The sequence below is a fragment of the Podarcis liolepis genome, assembly GCF_965112155.1.
Source record: "Podarcis liolepis genome assembly, chromosome: 17".
Classification (NCBI taxonomy): Eukaryota; Metazoa; Chordata; class Lepidosauria; order Squamata; family Lacertidae; genus Podarcis; species Podarcis liolepis.
The window spans coordinates 40,781,781-40,804,212 of NC_139571.1; the positions used below are offsets into that span (position 1 = coordinate 40,781,781).

Consider the following 22,432-nt stretch of genomic DNA (forward strand, 5'->3'; position numbering starts at 1 on the left):
GCTCCCGTTGTAGGGCTTGCCTATCAGAAGGTTGGCGGTTCGAATCCCCGCGACGGAGTGAGCTCCCGTTGTAGGGCTTGCCTATCAGAAGGTCGGCAGTTCGAATCCCCGCGACGGAGTGAGCTCCCGTTGTAGGGCTTGCCTATCAGAAGGTCGGCGGTTCGAATCCCCATGACGGGGTGAGCTCCCGTTGTAGGGCTTGCCTATCAGAAGGTCGGCGGTTCGAATCCCCATGACGGGGTGAGCTCCCGTTGTAGGGCTTGCCTATCAGAAGGTCGGCGGTTCGAATCCCCGCGACGGAGTGAGCTCCCGTTGTAGGGCTTGCCTATCAGAAGGTCGGCGGTTCGAATCCCCGCGACGGAGTGAGCTCCCGTTGCTTGGTCCCTGCTCCTGCCAACCTAGCAGTTCGAAAGCACGTCAAAGTGCAAGTAGATAAATAGGTACCGCTCCAGCGGGAAGGTGCGCTGCTCTGGTTCGCCAGAAGCGGCTTAGTCATGCTGGCCACATGACCCGGAAGCTGTACGCCGGCTCCCTCGGCCAGTAAAGCGAGATGAGCGCCGCAACCCCAGAGTCGGCCACGAATGGACCTAATGGTCAGGGATCCAAGTTAATGGGCATTGCCATTCAAATGCTGTTGTGTTTGGCAAGTCTTCCCTGCACCCCCCCTTTCATACTTTATTCAGTTTGGCACCCCTGATTACAGAAGACACAGATGCACTTTTAGAAACGTGAAGTGCATTTGATAAGTCTCTCTGCTTCTTACATCACCGCCGGCAAAGAAATTATGCCAGCCAGCCAGCCAGCGCGCACGCGCCTCCCCTCCGCGCTCGCTCGCGGGTTCTTTCGGAACATCAAAGGGAGGCGGCGGGGAGGCGTGGCCCGCGTGACGTCACGGGGGCCAGTGGGCGGGTCCCCCTCGCGCCCCTATAAAGAGGCCGGGGAAACGGCTGCGCCGCCGCTGCGCGCTCTGACCTTCGCAGTTCTCCTTCGCATCCATCTAGGCGGGCGGCCCCGGGGCACCAACCACCACCGTCGTCATGTCGCCCAGGAAATTCTTCGTCGGCGGGAACTGGAAGATGAATGGCGACAAGAAGAGCCTCGGGGAGCTCATCCAGACCCTCAATGGCGCCAAGGTCCCCGCAGACACCGGTGAGCCGGGGGGTGCCCAGGTGGGGGGGGGAAGGGGCGCGATCGTGCGCGCGCTTAGCCTTAGGGGAGGGCAAGCCCCCGTGCCCGGGTCTGCAGGCTCCCCGGAGGCGCTGGCAGGAGGCAAGCGGGGACACCGGGTGTCACGTTTAGGATCGGGAACCGTCCGGGGGCGCACGCCCCGCCGAGCCCTGCCCGTCTCCCCTCCTGCGCCCCCTTCGCCATAGGGGAGCGCGAAGGATAATTCACGCCGATGAATTGGCGCAGGGGGAGAAACAAGGTCGAGATGCCGGGGGTTGGTCTGGATGACCCCGCGGGGTCCCTTCCAACTCTAGGAGTCTGCGATTAACGCGCTTAGGGCTTTTTCGCAGCAGCCTCTAATGGGATGGAGCATGAGAAAGGGGAGCCGGTGAAGGAGGCCGGCCGGTTTCCCTGGCCCGCTCCATCCACCCCCTTCCTGGCTGCAGCGGTGCCTTTCCTAGGGGCTCGGGAAAGGGCGGGGGAGGCGCTCGGATGCCTGGGTCCCTCCCTCGCCCCCGTCGCGTGCTCGCCCGCACGTACTCCAGGGCTGCCTCTCCCGGCAGGCGAGCCGCCTTCCTTGTCTCTCTCTCTCTCCTTCTCTGGGTGTTTATAGAGCCTTGCCAGGAGGAAGGCAGCCGAAGAAGCCTCTGCGCCCCGGAAAGGAAACTTGCTACATACTTTCTTTTTTACTGCTTCTGTGTTTAACATCTTTCCGGCCGGGCAGAGAAAATAGGCTTTTCTTGCTACATTATTTCCTCGCCGGGAAATACTGCACTATTGTACTATAAAAGAAAGACAAATCCTCGGGCGGAACGTGTCGGCAGGTTCAAAAGGCCGAAGAAATACTGTGGCGGGCAGTTCCGAGGGTGCTGTTCAACTTAAGTCTGATTCAGAGTAGAGCTGTTGAAATTAATGGAGTCATGGGTGGGTTTTCCAGGGAGGCCAGCATAGAACAGCGGAGGCCTTAGCACAAGCTCAGAGTGAAGTTAATTGTTTCAATGCAAAGAGGATTAAAATACAAGTAGATTTTATATTACTAGTAAACGGGTCAAGTGCTGGTGATTTTGTACGGATAGTTGTGAGAGGAGCAGATTTACTCCTTGCAGAGCAGTTGTGTAAAGCACTGCCTGCACATTTTTGCCTTCTCTTAATGACCTCTTTTTGAGAAAAATGAAAGTTTAAAAACCTTAGAATGCCCTTGAAGGAGCTTCTCTCCCTACAGTCTATTGTAAAAGGGCGACTAGGCCCACTATTAGTCACAGCTCAGCCCAGTCTACGGAAATCCATGTGTTCAGAGAGAGCCTGCCTACTAGTCACGTGGCACAGAGTGCTTTGGGTGCTGTGTTCATGACCACCCACCCTACATTTAACTGGTGGCTTGCAGTGGATGAGAAGCCGGGAAATCATCTGACCAGTCCTCACAAGGGCCATGTAGCGGAAAGGGAATGCAGTTGAGGCCTGGTCTGCTGCAGAATTCTTTGTCTGAATGGGGCTGGCACAATGCCCAGTTCTCAGGCAGTGAGGCTAGCTAGCCCGTCTGCCTCTCTTCCTTTTGGTTGGCATGGTTGTGCCAGCATGGTTGTGCCAGACTCTGCCTGCAGCATGGACTCCTTGCTCGCCAGCGATGGGGGCAAAGGGGATGCCTGGACCAAAATTTGGCCGGCAGATCCTTTTCGCTGTCCCTCTCGGGTTAGAAAAGGGCAAGGTGGGGGCATCCTGAAGAAATGTCAAAGGGTCTGGAGGAGAGGGTTCCTAAATATAGGTGGCGGCGCAGCTGCCTAAAAATACCAGCTACTGTACTTGGAGTTGGGAAACTTTATCCCTGCAGCTTGCTAAAGGTCAGGAAATGGGCCTCCAGATGAACTATATGGGGAGAGGTTGATCTACTCAGTTGCCCCAGATATTCTGTCTCCTCTATACTATATGGCCTCCTCAGGATTTGAGGAGATCTGAGAGCCAGTGTGGTGTAGTGGTTAAGAGCAGTGGTCTCGTAATCTGGGGAACCGGGTTCGCATCTCCGCTCCTCCACATGCAGCTGCTGGGTGACCTTGGGCCAGTCACACTTCTCTGAAGTCTCTCAGCCCCACTCACCTCACAGAGTGTTTGTTGTGGGGGAGGAAGGGAAAGGAGAATGTTAGCCGCTTTGAGACTCCTTAGGGTAGTGATAAAGCGGGATATCAAATCCAAACTCCTCCTCTTCTTCTTCTTACCTCCCTCTGTTGGAGATGCCACTGTCGTGTCCCCCATGCAGACTGCATCGTGGAATTGTAGAGCTGGATGGGACCCTGAGCATCATCTAGTCCACCCCCCTGCAATGCAGGAATATGCAACTGCCCCACACGGGGATCAAACCTGCAACCTTGGTGTTATCAGCGTCATGCTCCAACAAACTGAGCTATCCAGTTGTTGCTTTCTCTTACCCGTTATTTGCCAGCTGGCTAAGCAAGGCTTCTAGCCACAGAATAGCTTGTAAAAACATGCAGGATTATGTTGCTAGGTAAACGCTAGGCTGCCCGCACCCCAAAAGCCCCCTTTCTCAAGAAATAGTGTAGCAGTTCTTAAGATTATTGGTTATAGGGAATAAGTTTGCCCTTTACCCCATGGAGTCAGCTTTCAAGTTTCTGACCTTTGCAGCGCCCACAGCTCCACCCCACACACTTATTAGGTTTCCCTCCATCTTTATAACTTCTTATATGTCTATGAACATATGAGACTGCTTTGTCCTGAGTCAGGCTACTTGTCTGTCTAGTCCTATTTTGCTACCTGTTTTGACCAGCAGTGGCTACCCACGATCCTGTGCAGAAAAAAGGCTTTTCCCACCCCAGTAAGATCTTTTTTAACTTGCAAGTGTTCTACCCCTGAGTTCTGGCTCCAGCTTGCAAAAAACAAATTATAAGGCTCAAGTTTCTCTTGACCAGGGATCACCAAACTTTTTCAGCAGGGGACCTCCTGTCCACTGTCCCTCAGACCTTGTGGGGGCCCGGACTATATTTTGAAAAAAATAATAATTCCTGTGCTCCACAAATAACCCAGAGATGCATTTTAAATAAAAGGACACATTCTACTCATGTTAAAACACGCTGATTCCTGGACCATCCGCAGGCCGGATTTGGAAGGCGATTGGGCCAGATCCGGCCCCTGGGTCTTAGTTTGCCTATCTGTGCTCTTGACCCTCAGGCAGATACTGTTTCAGGATTAGAGCTGGCAGTCAGAGCAAGAAGGGATTAACCACACCCAAGAAGGATGCTATTTGTACTGCCTTGAACCCAGATGTGGCTGGCACATCTGCTTCCCTGTGACCCCCCCGTGATCACTGGTCAGGAACACTGGGATTTAAAGTCCAACATTCAGAGGACTAGTGGTTCCTCATACCTGGTCAATAGGATAGGGTGGGTTTTTTTTAATAAAAATAAATAAATCTATAATGGGAAATGACAGCCAATCTGTTTGCTGGTTAACCTTCCTGAAGGTAACTTTTTAGACTGAGACATAAGATTTAGTGTAGATTTCCATTTTCTCAGTGAAAACTATTTGGAGGGAGTAGATGCATTTAACCTCACTGAAAAACTTACCAAAGCAACTCTTTTATTACTTGGGCTTTTTCAGCAGTATCCCAAAGATTCGGGTTGGGTTACAAATATATCCTTTGTCACTTTTCGCTCTTACAAAAGTAGGCCAGGCTGTATTATTTTGTGCAGCGCCTCTAAGATTCAGCTCTTGGTATAAGATTTGGCCTGCATCTGAGAAGGGAAGTTCTTTTTGTATGGAAAGTCAAGGAGAGAGCATCTATTGTCACTCAGGCAGGCCATGTTCAAGTGAGGCGAAATTTCGTTGCTGAAAGCCTTTGATATCCTCTCTTCGCATTTGTAAATTTAAAGATAAACAAAAGAGCATGTAAGTATTAAGCAAAGAGGAAAATTGCCAAAAATGTCACTCCTTCCTTTCTTCTCCCCCCTTACTAACCTAGTAGTTTCAATGACCTAAGGCCACTTCCAGAAAACCCCCTAAAATACGTTCATCTCCTTTCCCCCATCTGGCATGAAGATGCATTTTTAGAAACCACTTTAGGAAACCACTTTAGGAAACCACAACTTTAGGACAATCTCTTCCTGGTTGGCACCCTAACACCCAGTCACTATCAGGAAGACAGGATTTGCAGCCTTTGTCTTTGTTGATTTTAAGCCCAACTTTTTGATTTCCAAAAAGATGCCGTTTTCCCCTCACAGAAACTCCTGTGGACTCTGCTCTCCACTCCTTCCCATCAGCTGCCCAAACCCTTACCTGTCTTCTGTTCTGAAACCCAACCAGGTCCCCATTTCTAGGGAAGGTAAAGGGACCCCTGACCATTAGGTCCAGTCGTGGCCGACTCTGGGGTTGCGGCGCTCATCTCGCTTTGCTGGCTGAGGGAGCCGGCGTACATGTGGCCAGCATGACTAAGCCGCTTCTGGCGAACCAGAACAGCGCACGGAAATGCCGTTTACCTTCCCGCCAGAGCAGTACCTATTTATCTAGTTGCACTTGATGTGCTTTCGAACTGCTAGGTTGGCAGGAGCAGGGACCGAGCAATGGGAGCTCACCCCGTCGCGGGGATTCGAACTGCTGACCTTCTGATCGGCAAGTCCTAGGCTCTGTGGTTTAACCCACAGCACCACCCGCATCCCATTTCTAGGGAAACCTACGCTCTTTCTTCCCCTTCCTGTGCACGTGTTTTCTCTCTAGTTTCCTCACCCCCCAAATGCACCCCCCCCATGGAACTTTTACTTCTCTAGCAATGCTCCCCACCCAAGTCTTGCAATTGCCTATTCTAATTCTCACATTGGGATGCGGGTGGCGCTGTGGGTAAAACCTCAGTGCCTAGGACTTGCCGATCGCATGGTCGGCAGTTCGAATCCCCGCGGCAGGGTGAGCTCCCGTCCTTCGGTCCCAGCTCCTGCCCACCTAGCAGTTCGAAAGCACCCCTAAGTGCAAGTAGATAAATAGGGACCGCTTTATAGCGGGAAGGTAAACGGCGTTTCCGTGCGCTGCGCTGGTGCTGGCTCGCCAGAGCAGCTTCATCACGCTGGCCACGTGACCCGGAAGTGTCTTCGGACAGCGCTGGCCCCCGGCCTCTTGAGCGAGATGAGCGCGCAACCCTAGAGTCGGACACGACTGGCCCTTACGGGCAGGGGTACCTTTACCTTTTAATTCTCACATTAAACCTTTCCCCAGGCTCCACAAAATCACTATGCAAATGCCATTCCAGCTTCCCCTTCTCTTTTTAAAAACAATTTGCCCTTGTCGCATTCATTTTCTTTCAGGTGCCACCTTAACACCTTCAGCCAAATCTCCCCTTTCACCTCATTTCAGCCAAATTCTTTCTCTCCCCCCCCCCCCACTTTCCACAGACCAATTGTCCTACACTCTAGTGTGTTTTCAGGTCTGCTTTTAGAACTGATAGCTTTAACCCTCCAAATTAGACTATTGTTCAAATGCTACCAGGTATGATAAAGGCCCTTTGAAGACAATAAAATCACTTTTGATTGTGTTCTCCCTGTTAACTCTTGGAGCGCTGAATTCTGAGGTGCATTTACAATTGATCATGAAAGGGGGAAGTCAGACTGAATGTGAGATGTGCAAGCAGCACACTTAATAATGGCCGTCAGTGTGCTGTGGGGCTTGTGCATAGTGCTGTGGAGGCCTCATGGCGCCATCAAGAGAGAGGGCCACAGTGTTTGAAACAGGGTGGATTTGATTTAAATCAAACCAATTTAAATCACCATTTAGGCAACAAGACTCATTCTTGCTGGTATAATCTTAATAGTTACAACCAGATGAAGGTTTCATTTTTTGGAATAATAAATCTTCAAAGTAGTTTTTTTACAGTTGTATCAAAAATTACTGATTTGGTTATACTATTAGAAATACACAGACAGATAATTGTGAGGTTTAAACAGCTAACTGTTTATATTTGGACAACTTTTCTGCTATGTTTTATTGGAAGGAGAAAAACAATCATTTCCTTAATAACAATTTAAACAATTTGTTTAACTAAAACAATAACATTATAGCATATGTATCCATTTTTTGTTAACTGATGTGGTTAAACAATTTTTTTAAAAAAAGACTGCGTTTTAGCACACATGAAAAACTTACAACAAATCCTTATTTCCTGTTGAATAGCTTTTGGACTCTAATGTAACTTAAATAGAAAGCTATCTTTAGAAGTATTTTTTCTCCAAAAGCATTTTATTTTAAAAATCCGATTTAAATTTTTTGAAAATACAATTTTTAATTTTTTTTTAAATCATTCATTTGGTTTGAAATTAGCCAGGCACATTTGCATCTGACTTTCAACCACTTGCTGCGACCAAGTGAAGATGTCTGGGTGCCAGGATGATGCCTGACACCTCCACCATCTGGTGGCGCGTGCCTGGGGATCCTTGGATCTGGACTGCTTCCACACACTTGTACCCCATCCTGTAGTGGTGGCATCAGTTACCGTATTTTTCGCCCTATAGGACACACTTTTTCCCCTCCAAAAATGAAGGGGAAATGTGTGTGCGTCCTATGGGGCGAATGCAGGCTTTTGCTGAAGCCTGGAGAGCGAGAGGGGTTGGTGCGCACCCCTCTCGCTCTCCAGGCTTCAGGAAGCTCTGCGCAACCCTCGGGAGACCGGCTCCGAGGGTTGCGCAGAGCTGCCTGCAGTCCCGGGATCAGCGCAGCTCTGCGCGGCCATTGGGAGCAGGGTGCTAAGTCCCGCCCCACTCCAGATGGCGGGGCAGAGCTGCCTGCAGTCCCGGGATCAGCGCACTTCTCCCCATCGCCAGCCCCACAAGCTCGGGGGACAGCGGGGAGGCAGAGCGTGCCTTCCCACTGTTCCCCGACCTGGTTTTTCCAGCCCCGCACCTGGGGAAAATTTTTTCCCCCCTTTATTTCTCCCCCAAAAAACTAGGTGCGTCCTATGGGCTGGAGCGTCCTATGGGGCGCAAAATACGGTATATTTTATCTGCATTGAATGAATTTCTCGAGCCCATTTGCTTTTCCTGTGCAGCCTGAGCAGGAGCAGTCATGATTAAGAAAAAGAGGTCCGAATAGGCCGATATACATGGGGACTGTCCTCAGTCAAGTGACTCTTCTTCTTTGAAGTTCTTAACCTAGCTCACAATTGTCATCTGAACTAGCCAGACGTTTAACAGAGAATCAATCGCAGTCAGTCCATCCTTTGAAAAACAAGACTTTAGAGTTGTCTTGCCCAAAAATATAAACTAGAGTAGACATTCCGTTTTGGCAACTGCAACCTTGGTTTTAAGGAACCATTTGCTGCCTAGCTTATATACAGTGGTACCTCGGGATGCAAACGGGATCCGTTCCGGAGCCCCGTTCACATCCTGAATAGAACGTAAGACATGATGGCGCGTGTGTGGGTCTCGTTTTGCTGCTTCCGCGCATGCGCATGATGTCATTTTGAGCGTATGCGTGAGCGTTGAAACCCGGAAGTAATGCGCTCTAGGTTAAGAACGGACCTCTGGAACGAATTAAGTACTTAACCCGAGGTACCACTGTATCTGAGATTCTAACACTCGGGAAGGGGAGATTGGTGGCGGAAGGAAGGGAAGGTTTATTTTCCCACGGTTACCCTCTGAACCTCATGGCACGACCAGCAGAGTTGACCCACAAGTGTGTTGTGTCCAGCACCTGAAGAGTGAGTTGGCCTTGGGGTGGGAACAGTCTGCAGCCGAGAGACTCTGTGGGGCGCCTGCTTCATCCTAGACACTTTTCTCTCTCTCGTCCCCAGAGGTCGTTTGTGGTGCCCCCTCCATCTACCTCGACTTTGCCCGCCAAAAGCTCGATGCCAAGATCGGTGTGGCTGCCCAGAATTGTTACAAGGTGCCCAAGGGAGCTTTCACAGGAGAGATCAGGTTAGTCTGCTGGGACTCTGGGGGCCGGGGGCCACAAAGAACTGGCATTCCTTTAGCGAAGTGTAATTTTTAAAAAGTAAATAAGGATTTGGTTTGCACCCCGTGGCAGAACAGATGGCACAATTTCTTTCCTGGTCTGCCCTGCAGAGGACCTTAAGTCCATGAATAATCATAGTTTAGAGGCCCCGGGCCCTAAGGAAGTCAGACTATCCTCCACCAGGACCAGGGCCTTCTCAGTGATGGCTCCCACCTGGTGGAATGCTCTGTCCCATGAGACTAGGGCCCTTCAGAATTTAACCTCCTTCCGTCAGGCCTGTAAGACAGAGCTATTCCGCCTGGCCTTTAGTTTGAATTCAGCCTGATCTTTTATTTCCCTTCTCTTCCCTCCCCCTCCCCTTTTAATGAAGATCACCTGCTCTGAGACCCCACAGCAAATTTTCCCCTGGCCTCCTCGCTGGCCCAAGTAGGACCAATTCAGCCAGCTAGCCCTGGGGATTATCTGATTGATTTTTGATTTTTGAATTTTATTGTTATTCATGTTTTTATACCGTATTTTATGCTGCTTTTATAATTAAGTGTTTTAAATTTGTTGTTAGCCGCCCTGAGCCCAGTTTTTGAACCGGGAAGGGCGGGGTATAAATAAAATTATTATTATTATTATTATTATTATTATTATTATTATTATTATTATTATTATTATTATTTCCTTCTGTTTCAGCCCAGCCATGATAAAGGATGTTGGCGTTACCTGGGTGATTTTGGGACATTCTGAGAGGAGGCATGTCTTTGGCGAGTCTGACGAGGTGGGTGATCTAGTAGATTTCTTTCCCTCCACCATCGCTGGGCTGGGAATCACCTGCAGCAAGGAGGTGTGCGGAGATGGTACAGTTTGTATGGGACTCTGAAGCTGTCCTCCTCCCCCTTTTCCAGCTCATTGGGCAGAAGGTGGCGCACGCCTTGGCTGAGGGTCTGGGCGTCATCGCCTGCATTGGGGAAAAGCTGGACGAGCGAGAGGCTGGCATCACCGAGAAAGTGGTATTTGAGCAGACCAAGGCTATTGCTGGTAAGAGGGGACTGGGGAATTTGCAGAAGTTTCCTTGGGTTTCAGGTGAGGGGAGAGAAATGCTTTGCTTTGAAATAATGGGGCAAAACGTTTGGTAATAGATCATTCAGTAGGCAGGAAAGGCCATGTACACTAGTGGCCAAAACCTTTTGGGGAAAGTGTGTTTTTGAGGTTTGATGGCTCATAATACCGTTTTATTTTAGTAATACCATAAAATTATATATCAATGGAAAGGTACCGTATTTTTCGCTTTATAGGACGCACCGGACCACACGACACACCTAGTTTTTTTTTGGGGGGGGGGGAATCAAGAAAAAAAATCTTATTTCCACCCCCAGCCCCAAAGAGCAGCAGACAGGCTGTGTGCAGCCTGTCTGCTTCTCCCAGAGCTTCTGGGGCTGTCAGGGGAAGCCTGGGTCCCCCCCCCCCAGCCCCAAAGATCAAAGAAGCCAAGACAGCGAGCGGGATCCATCCCGCTGGCTGTCTTGGCTTCCTCTTTAGCCGCGGGGCTGGGACCCCAGCCCCAGAACAGGTCGGGGAGCGGCGGTCCCTTCTCCCTCCTGGAGAAAAGCCCGCAAGAGCTGCACGAAGCTTGTGTGCGGCTCTTGGGGGCTTTTCCTGCCTGCCTCCCCCCCCCTGCATTTGCTCCATAGGATGCACAGACTTTTCCCCTTAGTTTTTAAAAGGGGGAAAGTGCGTCCTATGGAGCTAAAAATACAGTAATTTAATGAAGAATGCAATGCAACAAAGCTTGTTCAGTTGTCTGTATTTAGCAAAAGTTAGAGCCGAATAACCAGAAAAAGGAAGCACAACTTGCTTACAGTAAATGCTTGCTCAGAGGTCCTCAAAGTTCTGGATAGCACTAACTTTTAAGTGACCCAGGTTTTCTCTCATCACTTTGGCTTCTGGATACATTACTCCAAAACCTGAGCCCTATGCAGGCATTTGTCCTCATGTGCTCCGTATCATGGTTTTTTTTTTGGGGGGGGGCAGGGGTGCACATTCAGGCCTCGTTTGCTCCCCCCCCCCCCCCCCGCACATGCACTGAAGCCGAAGGTCTCCAGCTGGGAATCTGCTCTGCTCATGGAGGCTTCCAGCTTTATTTCGAATCCCCCTCTGTCAGCAGAGCATGAGACTTTTAATCTCAGGTTGTGGGTTCGAGTCTCAGGCTGTGCAAAATATTGGTGCATTGCAAGGGGTTGGACTAGATGACCCTCGGTACCCCTTCCAACTCTACAGTTCTGGAGTTCTACCCTCATAACTTGATGGGAAATTTAGAGATGTCTAATCTTGGTGCTCCCCACCCCGCAACTGCCATCTAACTATACATGCTCTTCCCAATAGGTCAACTTGTGCCTGACTACCTCCCCCCCAACCCCCCCCAATGCTCACTGTCCCCCTCTCTTGTCCCCAGATAACGTGAAGGACTGGAGCAAAGTGGTTCTTGCCTATGAGCCAGTTTGGGCCATTGGGACTGGTAAAACTGCAACTCCTCAACAGGTACGGATGTGCTTAGCAAGAACCGTGTTCCCAAATCTTGTTTCCCTTTGGAGGTGGTCTTGGCATCAGAGGATGGGGGGATATCCCTCAGCCCCACTCTGAGACTCTGGACCGGTGGCCTTTAGCTTGCTGTGAGTAACACGATTCTTGCCTTTTGTTAGGCTCAGGAGGTTCACGAGAAGCTGAGGGGCTGGCTGAAGAGTCACGTGTCCGATGCTGTTGCACAGTCGACTCGGATCATCTACGGAGGTAAACGGAGCCCTCCCCAGTTCGCAAAGCAAGTGTGGCAAGAGTTTGCCCTTTCCCCCTATCGATCGCACAGCAAACATCCTGTTTCAGATGTGCGCCTGTCAAACAGAATCTCAAAGGGGCACAAAGCTAATTTGCGTGTTCGTTGTAGTTCCTTAGCTGTTACAAGCTGTAGTAGGGCCAGTTCAGGCCACAAGAACTAAAAATCCTCAGCTCCTCAGCAGATATGGATGTTGGTAGGGCGGAAAGTGTTGCCCAAATTCACTTCCCTTTTCTAAGAGATGGTTCGTACTGGAGAATGGAAAATGTCTTAAGCGCTGAGCTCCTTTGTAGGCTTTTGGTAAGGATTTGCCAAGGACAATCCTTGAACTGAATAATGAAACACTGGCAATTAAAATTAAAGGAACCGCAGTTCAAGCGCAGAAGCAGCGTCCATCTTCTCACAGCTTGCCATGGCGAATGGCAGTTTTAATTTGGGAGGGATGGTCAGGCCTATGGAACCGCCTCCTCAAATTGCCACCCCAATGTAGCTGTTGGCGAGCAGCAAGCTTTCTGTGTGGTTTTTAGATAGCACGGTTTCGTGACCAGATTGACCCTGCTGCCAGCACTAATAATTAAGGTAGGCATAGAAACTTTAAAAGAAAGTTTAAAAGAAAGTTCACCTGGAAAGACATAATTTAGTTGCAGATAAGTGTCTTGTGAGGTGCTGCGGATGTGGGTTAGAAGAAAGGTTTTCTTAAAAGGCAAGGTGGAGTAGCATTTATATGCTACTTGCTTGTGGTGAAACCTCCACAAACAGTTTGCAGTGGTTTGATCCAATAGTCAGCCTAGCTAGTACATGTAATCGTGCTACCTAATTTCGAAAGCATGTGTGCTCTGAGAGGAGACAATTCAGAACAGAGAAGCAAGGAGAAGAGGTGGGCATTAACCCTCCACCTGCCTACATTGCTCCAAGGTACCCTCCTTCGGTATATGTGTTTGTGTGCGCACAGTTTTATTACAGCAGAAAAGCTGGACAGGATTAAGGAAGGACTCCTGCCACCCCTCCACATTATCTTTCCCAGAGTAGTTTTGCTTTTGAAAGGCACTGTGAGGAGGTCGCAGAATTAGCCTTGGAAAAGCCATGTCGCCAAAGCCATTGTGTGTGTTTTTGGTCCTTATCTGCTGTGTGGTTTGTCCTCCCTCCTTGGGCATTTTTTAAATTAAAAAAAAATATATGGGGATTGTAATCCTGTGCAGGTTCCGTCACTGGCCCCACCTGCAAAGAACTGGCCTCCCAGCATGACGTGGACGGCTTCCTCGTTGGTGGGGCTTCCCTCAAGCCTGAATTCGTAGACATCATCAACGCAAAACACTGAAAGCTGCTGCTCGGCGTTCGAAGTGAGGGGGTGCAGTTCATCGCGGGCAGAAGACACGGCACTGTAGAAACCTGCGCCCACCCTCTGCACTTGGGTCACACGAACTGCCCTTCAAGTCCCCGCTCCCATACTTTGCTGTTAATTGTCCCACACTGCTGCTAAACACAACGGTTGCCAAGGCAATTCTCGGTTAGCTGGATCTTTTGTGCAAGCAGGCCTTTGTTTACTTCCCCCTGTGCTGGAGGGACAGGCCTTCCTGCCTTGCTCTTCTCCCTGTAAGCTAGACAGAGGCCTGTTTTTTTCTGATCAATGTCTAGTTTTGCTGCCTTGCTGAGGACGGGGTCTCTTGCCTCTCGCTTCAGCCGAGTCGGAGTCTTTACCCAGTGGCTTGTGTTGTGTGTAAGATGTGCGTCCGTACTGTGTCCCACCCCCTAAGCCAACGACGAACAGAAATAAAGAAAGGGAAACGAACGTAAGGCTCTGAAATCTGTTGCCACAACTACAGTGTAGCCTGCAAGATAAATTATTGTTAATTCTTATTTTTATTATTATCATTTACACCCCACCCATCTGGCTGGGTTTTCCCAGCCACTCTGGGTGGCTCCCAATGGAATATAAAAAATACAGTAAAACATCAGCCATTAAAAACTTCCCTAAACAGGGCTGCCTTCAGAGGTCTTCTAAAAGTCAGATAGTTGTTTATTTCCTTGACATCTGATGGGAGGATGTTCCACAGGGCGGGTGCCACTACTGAGAAGGCCCTCTGTCTGGTTCCCTGTAACCTCACTTCTCACAATGAGGGAACTGCCAGAAGGCCCACAGCACTGGATCTCAGCGTCTGGGCTGAACGATGGGGGTGGAGACGCTCCTTCAGGTATACTGGGCCAGAGACCATTTTGCTTCACTGTCAAGTTACCCTGCGTTTCCCTTTAGCACTGATTTTCATGATTTGTTGGTGGGCGATGAGCTGCTTCTGATCCTCTGCCAGGCAGGCTCACTTTGAGTCATACGGAGGAGAACGTGGTGGGGAACTCGTCCAGGCCTCAAGATTTTCACATAATGTTTTGGGAGGAATTAGTCTCATTTTCACAGTGTCTGAAGCTAGGAGTGAAAATGTATGGGAGGGGGCAAGAATTAAGAGTGCTGTTTATTGGCTGGAGAGCTTTTGCCAGCCGCTCCACTCCCCACCACAAATACAGGGAAGGAAAACTTTGGCTTTCATAATTTCAAAGCAAGCTGCCATGTGCAGCTTGGGTCAAGTCTATCCCTAAGTCCATACCTTTCAGAGGTGAGCAGAGCTGACCGCTGCATAAGCCAGAGAATGCAGCATAGAAAAATGAAGGCAAACACATTTTAGCTGAAATGAATGAGGGGCAGGGCAGACCGGGGGCGGGGGGGGGGGGGGTTAAGGCGAGATTGATAACACTGGTTTTAATGAATCCGTATCCTTGGCATGCCTGAAGCCATATAAACTACATTTTAGAAGTTAATTTCTCATTAAAACTCCCACGTGAAATGGGAGTGATTTCTGGTTAGAAGCAGGCCATCTTAAATTCCACATCTGTCAAGGCAGGTGGTTTAGGGGGCATCGCTTGCAAAAAAGGGGGGGGCTGGATTTTATGCACCACGGAGGAATGATTGTTATAATTGGGAAGAATTGTTTACTCTTGGTCAACGCAATTATCAAAAAATTGAGCTTTTCGCAGAGGAAAATATAACATTGATCACACAAAAATGTTCGCTGGATGCTGAAGCTATATTTCACCACTAAATTGCAGGGTCGTTTTCTTTGTCTGAACCAGGTAGATAAAAAATATGGTTGCTGGACTGCTGTTCACATACTACACGATAATTTACATTTGCTATATATACCTACAGATGGGGAGGGTGGCATCACTTCTATACACTGTCTCCCTTAGCCCTTACCGAGATGTAACCACATAATCTTTGCAGCACTATTGAAGGAAACTCTGATCCTAAACTTCCACTGCCTTGTGGTCAGGCTTCCAGAAGAAAAGTCCATGCCCACTGTCTTTCAGGACATCTTCCACAGAAGAAAAGGCTCAGGAGGAAACCCTACGCAAATCTTGAGTGGAGTCCCTAACACAGCTGGATGGTGCCTTGTACGCCTCCTTCCAGCAGTTCCTGGAGCCAAGCTTGTGCCAGACATATTGCTCTGCTTTCCTTTGGACCCCATCAGTGAGGCCGAGAGGGAGGTCTTGAAGTCTGGGCAGCCCAGGGTCTCCATTCACACTGCCCAGGCATGTGTCCCAGGGAGGTCACTTCAGTGCTGCTAACATAGCAAAAACTAAGAGAGTTTGTACTGGTCCAGTAAACGCTTCCGCTGCGCCACCAGCAACAGCTCTCTTTGCAGAGTATTAATTAAGTCCAGTGCAGAGATTCTTGTAGCAGCACAAGCTTCAGAGTCTCAGCAGCAAAGAAATAAGGACACAGGGAAGCCTGTCTTTCCAAAGACAGGTTTATTGCAGAAAGATAACAGAAACACCTCCGGAGCTTTCAGACATTTTTGCTTCACGCCCCCCAGGCAGAGAAAACAAACACTCTTTATATACTGAGCAACTTAACAACTTAACGAGCTTGACTACTTAAAGTCACATGACATTGCTAACTTGCCAGCGTCTTAGGTTTCACACCCTAACACCCCCTCTCGCTGGCAATACAAAAAACAAAAATTACTTCAGACCCATTTCTTCACAAAAGTTTTCATGCCGCTGAAACCCAAGCGGTTTTGTAAAACCATCAGCTTGATTTTCATGACTGGGACAGTAATTTAATTTAACAATTCCTGCTTTTACCGTTTGACAAACATTTTGAAAGCGGATATCCAAATGTTTTGTACGACCTTTAAACTGCCCATTTTGTGCTAACTTAAGACACGGTTGATTATCACCCCAAACAGTGATTGGAGTGATGGCCTTTTCATACATCTCTTGTGCCAAGCATTTGTAAAATTCTATATCTCTACATAACTCAGATAAGGCACAGAACTCAGCTTCTGTTGACGACAAAGCAATTAGGTTCTGTTTCTTGGATCTCCACCCAATCAGAGAGTTACCAAATTTTATTACACAGCCAGACACTGATTTTCTATCCTTTAAATTTGCCCAATCACTATCTGCCCAACAAGTAATCTGTGCTTGTCCTTCCGAAGACAATTCAAGGCAAAAATCCTTGGTGTATTGTAAATATCTTAACACTCTTTGAATTCCTTTCCATGCATTTACACTAGGTTTCGAAGCTTCTCTGCTGAGTAGGTTAACAGCGTAAGCAATATCTGGTCTACTCCATTGCGAAAGATGAAGTAAGCTTCCCAGTGCTGACTGAAAGATCTCAGCACGCTTGAATTCAGCACTATCCTTGAACTCATTGTCTTTTACAAAACCCATTTCCATTGGTGTTCTAACACCTGCACACTCCGTCATGTTAAACTTTTTCAACATTTGCAATATCTTGCCTTTTTGATTCAGTAGAAAACTGCCATTTTTGGTCCTATCTATCTGAACACCAAGATAGACCTTCACATCACCAAGATTCTTAACTTTGAAGTGTGTATTTAACTCTTTGGCTAGTTTTTTTACTTGTTCTTCTGTCTTTGAAGTATAAATCAGGTCATCTACATAAACAAGCAAAGATTCTTGAGCATCTCCTGAACTTCTGAAATATAAGCAATTGTCAGCCTTGCTCCTGCTAAAACCAATGCCTACCAAAACGTCATTCAAACACTCATTCCAATTATGAGCAGATTGCTTGAGTCCATAAATAGATTTATGTAGTTTCCATACCTGATTTGATTTACCAACTTTCAATCCTGGCGGTAGCTCCATATAGAGCTCTTCAGCCAAGTCTGAATGAAGATAAGCTGTAGAGACATCAAATTGATTCACTCTGAACCCTTTCTGAGCAGCAACTGCTAATAGTGCCCGTAGGGTTTCACTCCTTGAAGTGGGTGCATAGACTTCGGAATAATGTAACCCCTTTCTTTGCGTAAAACCTCGAGCTACAAGCCTTGCTTTGTACTCTGGTTTCCCCATCGCTGTTGTCTTTATCCTGTACACCCACCTACAACTTACTGCTTTGGTACCTTCTGGCAGTTTGGTGATGGAAAACACACCCAGTTCTTTCATAGAATTCAACTCCTTTTGCATGGCCTCACGCCACCTACTGGCCTCCTCCTGGGGTAATTGCTCAACCTCCTCAAAACTTTCAGGTTCGCAATTTGCCAAACCAGCCCAAACACTAATAGCTTGGTACCTTTCAGGAGGTTTACCTTTGTTGGTACGCTTAGAACGCCTTAACAGTTCCTGCGATGTTCCTTCAGTTTCCCCCTCTGACCCAGAATCACTAGTCGTCACCTGTTTGTCACTAGTAGTTGTAGAACTTTCTGATTCTGACTTTACACGTCTCTCTTGCTGTACAGGTGAACTTTTAGAGCTAGAAGATTCTGACTTTACAGATTTGGGTGAACTAGGCGATTTCTCACCCTCGTCCTTAGACTCAAATTCCTCAGTCTGTTCTGGAACTAATACCTGCCCTGGGGCCTGAGTTTCATTGTTACTGTTCACCACATCAAATAGTATGTCAGGATTTCCATGAATTTTATTCCAACCATCCTGTTCACAAAATTCCGCACTTCTGCTGATTGTGATTTTCGTTTGATTGCCTTCTACATTCACAAATCTCCAACCTTTTGTGTTTGCTTGATAACCACAGAAAAACATTTCTTTAGACCTAGGATCGCCTTTCCTACGTTGTGCCCTAGGCACCAGCACATAAGCACGACATCCAAAAACTCTTAGATGATCAATTTTTGGTTTTTTCCCAAATAGCATGAAGTAAGGAGTGTTGCCTACTGTGCTGTTGTACACTCTGTTAAAAGTATAATTTGCATACAGTGCAGCCTCAGCCCAAAAACGCTGTGGAAGTCCAGAATCAAACAGCAAAGCAGTAATGGCTTCCTGTAATGTTCGAAATTTTCTTTCGGCAACTGCATTCTCCTGTGGTGAATAGGGATTGGTAAGTCTATGAACTATACCTTTCCTTTTTAACCACGTCTCCAGCGTGTGGTTCACAAATTCCCCACCACGATCTGATTGTATTTTACGTACCCTGGTGTCAAATTTACATTCGACTTCTTCAATCCAATCCATCAGGATGGAAGCTGCTTGTGATTTTTCTTTCAGAAAGAAAACCCAACTAGCCCTTGAAAAATCATCCACCAAAATTTGCATAAATCTCGCACCTCCAAGCGATTTGACTGGCATAGGGCCACACACGTCTGTATGCACAAGTTCAAAGGGTTTCTTGCTTACTCTATCAGATCTAGGATAGTTACACGTCTTAACCTTAGCATGTTTACAAGCACAACAATCCAGAAAATTTGGACAGGGTTTAATGTTACACTCCTCAGCTAAATCTGGCATCTTGCTTACATACTTAAAGCATATATGAGCCAACCTTCTGTGTAGTAGATGTGCACAACCTGTATGAGGAGCCTTATTTACACACTTAGCTTGTGCTTCACCTGTTGAACATCTACCTGCTGCTAACTGCTCTTCATCCAAAACAAAAAGCCCATCCTCACAGGGAATTTTAACTAGCTCCTTCCCCTGTTTCGAAATGGTGCACGCATCTTTTTCAAACTCAACCTTAAAACCATTTTTTACCAGGCATGACACACTCAAAAGTCCATTCTTCATTCCTGGAAGAACAAAAACAGGAAGGTTAGTTTGCAAACAGTTAACATAAATTGTGCCTTTAAGGTTCATTTCTCGTTTACTATTGTCTGCTATAGTCACGGTTTTTGCAACTGGCAATGTCTTGCAGTTCATCAAGCGGCCCCTAGATGTCGCTGGAACTAAACTGTGACTTGCTCCACTGTCAATTATCCACTTCAAGGTTTGTTGGCTCCTTTTAAGACTCTGTTGTGCTGCCATTGCAGATAGCCCCTTATCAGCACCTGCTCCCCCTCTGGATCGTTGATTCTTGTAGTTCTCACGTCGTCTTCCCCTGTAGCTCCGGAAACTGGCCCTGGACTGTTGAAATTCCTGTTGCTTTTCTGGACACTTTGCTATCAAATGAAACCTGCTGCCACATCGAAAACATGACTTGCTGGCCATAGCAGACACTTGTGAGGCTTCCTTACAGCTTTGCCTGCTAGTTTCCCCATGCTGGGAATTATCTGAACATCCAACCCTTGGGGTATTTGAATTATCAATACGTTTTTGATGATGTTGGTATTCTTGCTCACACAATCTACCAGTCACATAATTCATATTCAGCTGGTCCTCTGGCAAAACTTGTAAAGTTAGTACTAAGTTTTCAAACCCTGCATGCAGGCTGCTAAGCAGAGTATAAACTTTAATATTTTCAGGAAAGTTCACACCTAAAGATGACAGTTGGTTGAAATACTCAGTCATCTGTGACGTGTGTTCAACCACACTATCCCCTGGCTCCAATTTCAACTCATACAAAGCACGTATAATGTTCACCTTCTCTCCGGGCGTGGCTCTATGGTGAATTCGCCTAAGAGCTTCCCAAATTTCAAATGCAGACCTTAAATTTTCCACATGAGGTAATTGGGAATCGTCTATCGATACCATCAACATGCATCTAGCTTTAGTGTCCATTTTATCATGTTCCCTGTTCTGAGCATGTGCAGCAGCCTGTTGCTCTGCTGTGGCATCTGCTGCAACAGCCACAAACGGCTTTCGCCTCTGGACATAGTCAGCCCACACTTCTTTGGCTTCCAACCAGACTTGAGCCCTCTTAGACCACTGCACGTAATTAGCAGAGTTCAACTTTGTAAAGGGAACCTGGAAATTTTCCATTGCCATTCTTGGGGTCTGCTGCTACTCCCTCTGTGTGCCCTTTCTTCTCTTTCCCCTTGGGATTTGTTTTACTCACTTTTCAGACGCCTCCAGCCTCCTCTGAAGCCTTTAAACTTTCACTTACGCAGCTCTCTCAATTTTCTGCAGCCTCTCAGTTTCTTTAAGAGCTGGATTTACGACCAAGCCAGTCTTCTCTCATCCGAAAGCTGCTTTCACTTTCTCTGCACACAATACAGCTGTAGAAACGTAGAAGGATCCATAACCTAAGAGAGTTTGTACTGGTCCAGTAAACGCTTCCGCTGCGCCACCAGCAACAGCTCTCTTTGCAGAGTATTAATTAAGTCCAGTGCAGAGATTCTTGTAGCAGCACAAGCTTCAGAGTCTCAGCAGCAAAGAAATAAGGACACAGGGAAGCCTGTCTTTCCAAAGACAGGTTTATTGCAGAAAGATAACAGAAACACCTCCGGAGCTTTCAGACATTTTTGCTTCACGCCCCCCAGGCAGAGAAAACAAACACTCTTTATATACTGAGCAACTTAACAACTTAACGAGCTTGACTACTTAAAGTCACATGACATTGCTAACTTGCCAGCGTCTTAGGTTTCACACCCTAACAAAAACAACATAGGAGGCAGCAGTTAGGAGTTGACAGTCTCTGCAGCCACAGCAGGCACTGTGATTCAGCAGTTTGATCTCACCCCCAAAGGCGCACTCCATTGTCACTTGAGGCAGATGGATGCCAACAGATATTGATGCAGAATTTCATAAGCAAACAAGGCATACCTTTGCCCCTTAGGAGCTTGCAGTCTTAAATTGTATGCTTGGTATTTTCAAAACAAAAAACCTTTCAAGATGTGGGTTGCCTGGCTGAGCCTTCTCCTTTCACTTAAGTTTCCTAGCGTGATTGCTCAGCAGACTACCTTGGGAAAGGGTTTCCTGCTATACCCTTTTCTCATTCATAAGGTTGCCGTTGGCTCCATCATTTCAGCAGCCCACTGTAAAACTTGATTAAGGTAGGTAACTGGTACTGGAGCCTGACAAACTGGTGCACTTCAGGGTTATTGTGCTTTTTGCTATTGACCGTGCACCTCTTCAGCAGAATTTCCTAAGCTGGTGGCCACCGGATAATTTTGGACTACAACTCCCATCATCTCGGACCATTGGCTGAGGCTGATGGGAGCTGGAGTCCAGCAACCTTTGGAAAGTGCCAGGTTGAAGAAAGCAGCCTTACGGAGACCCACGAGGCTCTGTCCTGCCTGCCAGAGTCCTCTCTCTACCTCCATAGCTCATCCTCCCCTGGCAAAGGAAAACCTGCTGGCATCTGTCTCAAGGGACAACGGACAAGTGCCATTGGGGATACAGTCAAATCCAGTGGAGAGTGATGGCACCTGCTGTAGCTGTAGAGACCGATATGGGAGAGACATGTTTTGTTGCAGGTAGGGCAGAGGATGTTCTGCAGACGCACCAAGGCGTTCCTCCTCTCTGTGCTCCTCCCAGCAGTCATTCCTCCTGTGGTCACTGCTATGGATGCACAACTTGGCTGCCTGTCTGCAGGCATCTGAAAGAGATTCCCAGGTTGCCAGCCTTCATGTCACATTTGCAGACATCTTTGTAGCGCATAGTTGGTCTGCCATCGTGCCTGGTACCTGAAGCCAGCTCCCTGTAAAGCACACCTTTGGGGGTCCTGTCATCTTCCATTCTGTGGACATGACGACAGAAGTGGTAACCCAAGTCTCTCTGAACATAGTCAGGGTGTGATTCTCCCTGCAGTGCAAAGTTAACCCGTAAACCATATCTCCCAGACCAGCAGTTTATTTGCTATTTTGCTTTATATAAAAAGGCAAATAATATAATGGTGTTGCTGCTGGATCTGTTAAAGCAACAGAGAATGCAGAGCAAAATTTGGTGGGGGAGGAAGTGCTTTGTCATTTTGGCCACCCAAAAATTGTTGATAGCCTGTCTTAGAGCTCCCTCACGTGGTCAATTCTGTTGTTGTTTAGTCGTTTAGTCGTGTCCGACTCTTCGTGACCCCCTGGACCAGAGCACGCCAGGCACTCCTGTCTTCCACTGTCTCCCGCAGTTTGATCAAACTCATGTTTGTAGCTTCGAGAACACTGTCCAACCATCTCGTCCTCTGTCGTCCCCTTCTCCTTGTGCCCTCCATCTTTCCCAACATCAGGGGCTTTTCCAGGGAGTCTTCTCTTCTCATGAGGTGGCCAAAGTATTGGAGCCTCAGCTTCAGGATCTGTCCTTCCAGTGAGCCCTCAGGGCTGATTTCCTTCAGAATGGAGAGGTTTGATCTTCTTGCAGCCCATGGGGCTCTCAAGAGTCTCCTCCGGTCAATTCTAG

General features: G+C 47.9%; 1 protein-coding gene across 1 annotated transcript; it reads left to right on the forward strand.

The window, feature by feature from the left end:
• The first annotated feature begins 896 nt into the window (after positions 1 to 896).
• Positions 897 to 13,706, forward strand: TPI1 (triosephosphate isomerase 1). Its single transcript, XM_083482015.1, has 7 exons — positions 897 to 1,149; positions 8,942 to 9,065; positions 9,784 to 9,868; positions 9,996 to 10,128; positions 11,543 to 11,628; positions 11,790 to 11,877; positions 13,117 to 13,706. The coding sequence occupies exons 1-7, from the start codon at positions 1,038 to 1,040 to the stop codon at positions 13,233 to 13,235; spliced, it is 747 nt and encodes a 248-aa protein (XP_083338141.1). The 5' UTR covers positions 897 to 1,037; the 3' UTR covers positions 13,236 to 13,706.
• Positions 13,707 to 22,432: the final 8,726 nt, after the last annotated feature.

What these genes read in the sequence shown, in the direction of transcription:
- TPI1 (XM_083482015.1), top strand. Translation starts at nt 1,038, where the DNA reads ATGTCGCCCAGGAAATTCTTCGTCGGCGGGAACTGGAAGATGAATGGC. An exon ending in CAAGGTCCCCGCAGACACCG is followed by an intron (nt 1,150 to 8,941) that starts GTGAGCCGGGGG and finishes TCTCGTCCCCAG; the next exon opens with AGGTCGTTTGTGGTGCCCCC. An exon ending in GACTCGGATCATCTACGGAG is followed by an intron (nt 11,878 to 13,116) that starts GTAAACGGAGCC and finishes AATCCTGTGCAG; the next exon opens with GTTCCGTCACTGGCCCCACC.